We start from the raw sequence: 2279 nt of genomic DNA, 5'->3' as shown, positions 1-2279 counted from the left end.
GCAGGAGATAGGGGCCAAGGTCGTTGTGTGAATAATAACGACATGCATCAGCAACATTCACATTTCCTTTAAAAATAAAACCCTCTATAATATCTAACAAGGTTGAGGCTAAAGATAAAACAAAAATGTAATTCAAGGTAAAGGGCAATTTTATAAACAGTAGCCATTAGATGGCCACATGGGTGATAGTCTTCACTTTATCAAAGTCTTTTTATATATTCATCTGTCTACAGTAAAATTATGATGCTTAAACGCAGGGTTAGTTTCCGAGCACTATGAAATCGATTAAATATGAAAAAGGAAACAGTCAATTAAAGTTACAAAAAATATTCCTTTGAAGAAAACTAATAAAACAGACAAAAGTTTGTGATTTAGCAGAAATCACAAGGGTGATGTTGGAAATGATTATCCATTTTGCGAGTTACTGGGGTTTATCTTCGTCTTTCCGATGGCGATAAGAGTTTATAGTACTTTCTCCTTTGGTAATAATGCCTTCCCCATATTTTACTTGATTCATGAACTGTAGGGCGGAGACAAAAGACCATTGGCATTGAAGTGATGCACTGTTGATTCTCCTCTTTGGTCTATTGTTTAAGTCTGGTGTGAGCGCAGTGCAACCACATAGATGTCTTGTCTTGGATTCTTCCCCTGGCAACCTTTGGAGGACCGTTATAGTCAGAATGAGGAATACTACGAATATGTGAAACAAGAATAAAAACAATCGATGTGACTTTTAAAGATGACTACTACCAGCACAAGGTTATGCTTATAAATCTGCCGAGATTATCGACTGGGGGTCGTAGTTGCGCTCTCATCAACATTGGCCAAAACTTCGTTTTATTTGTGAAGTGAAAAAATATAGATATATATTAATGGAATAGACCTTGTGTGAAAGAAAGACAAGTGACTGCCTTTTTCCACGGGGAGGAGGACTACAGGAAGGTTACCAAATCACAGCTTATCATACACCTTCCAACCTCCGAGCGCCCTCCACTCTCTGTTGTGCGCTTAGAGGTTCACAAAATGGAGAATAAAACAAACGGGAAGATGGGCACCAACAGTACTTCGGTCGCTGATTCCACCGAAACAAGCCTAAGTGACGTGATTGAAGCTGGATACAGTAGGTCGAATACAAAATTGCCGGCCGATTCACGGTTTCTAAATTGCATGTCCTCTGTGCGTAATTTTGGAAACGTTAACACACTGATCCAAGGTCTTAATTCAAGCCCTGACTGCGCAGTTTTTAAAGACTGTAACACAGTCGATCCTTCACTTGGAGCAAAACATTTTTATGACCGTAACAGAGACTATCTTAAATGTGATGGTGTTCCGTGGGAGGATTTTGTTAAACTTCAGAGGACAAACGTGGCCGCATCCGAAAGTTTACCAGGCGCAGGTCTCCCTTCTACCTCCGGGGCTTGCAAGTTCATCAAAGATGAAAAGGAGCCTTCTGTGATTATGGACATCCCCTGTCACAACTTTGATCCATCACTCGAGATTTCCGCTCTCGATACCTGTTCTGACACCGACAGGAAGCAGCACTTAGGGCTTAGCAAAGGTGAATCGACAAGTTTCGATCCCAACGCGCAAACAGCTGGGCAATTGTCGATATATAAGACTGATGTTCCTCGTTGGCAGATGCAAGCATCTCCAGGTGAGACCCAGTATTGGGGACAGTCGGCGGGGGTAAACGAGGACCCGTTCAGAACTAGTGGCTACAATGTGATGCAGAACCAGACCCAGACTCTTCCTCAGAGGAACCCAGCTCCTTTCTCCACATTCCCCGGGTAACTACTACTCAGCGTGATAACTGCCGACAGAATCTTAATCATATTAATCATAACAGTGTCGCAAAACTTTTAACACAGTTTGGATAGGTGTGAATGTTGGCACGTGTAACTCGAGGATCAAAGAGTAGCCTAATTAATTACACAACTGTCAACACATACTTTATCATTTTACAACGACTAACGGTTTTCTAGGTATTTCTGAATGTAACAAAAAACATTTTATCTAATGCGGAGTCCACAGCGCTCAGTAGTCTTTGTCTGAATATTTTTTCTCTTCACATATATTTACTTTCCCCCCCAGTATGCCACCCCAGAGACTGTGTATGATCTGTAGTGATGAGGCATCTGGCTGCCACTATGGAGTCTTAACGTGTGGGAGCTGTAAAGTATTTTTTAAAAGAGCGGTTGAAGGTGAGCAAAGAAAATCGTTAACAAATGTCAAAATAACCACAGTGTGTGTGTGTATATGTGTGTTTGTGTGTATGAATC

At 41.3% G+C, this 2279-nt stretch overlaps 1 protein-coding gene across 1 annotated transcript in view; it reads left to right on the top strand.

The window, feature by feature from the left end:
- Positions 1-938: 938 nt before the first annotated feature.
- pgr (progesterone receptor) overlaps positions 939-2279 on the top strand; it is a 4813-nt gene continuing 3472 nt past the window's right edge. Inside the window, exons 1-2 of the mRNA XM_005735935.1 lie at positions 939-1787; positions 2092-2201. Of these exons, the coding sequence (XP_005735992.1) occupies positions 1024-1787; positions 2092-2201 (874 nt within the window). The 5' untranslated portion in view covers positions 939-1023. The remainder of the gene's footprint in view (positions 1788-2091; positions 2202-2279) is intronic.

The sequence above is a fragment of the Pundamilia nyererei genome, unplaced genomic scaffold (genome assembly GCF_000239375.1).
Source record: "Pundamilia nyererei isolate P.nyererei 1_Seehausen unplaced genomic scaffold, PunNye1.0 scaffold00066, whole genome shotgun sequence".
In the NCBI taxonomy this organism is placed as follows: Eukaryota; Metazoa; Chordata; class Actinopteri; order Cichliformes; family Cichlidae; genus Pundamilia; species Pundamilia nyererei.
Note: the sequence above shows the minus strand (reverse complement) of the source record. Positions and strands in the feature narration are given on the sequence as shown.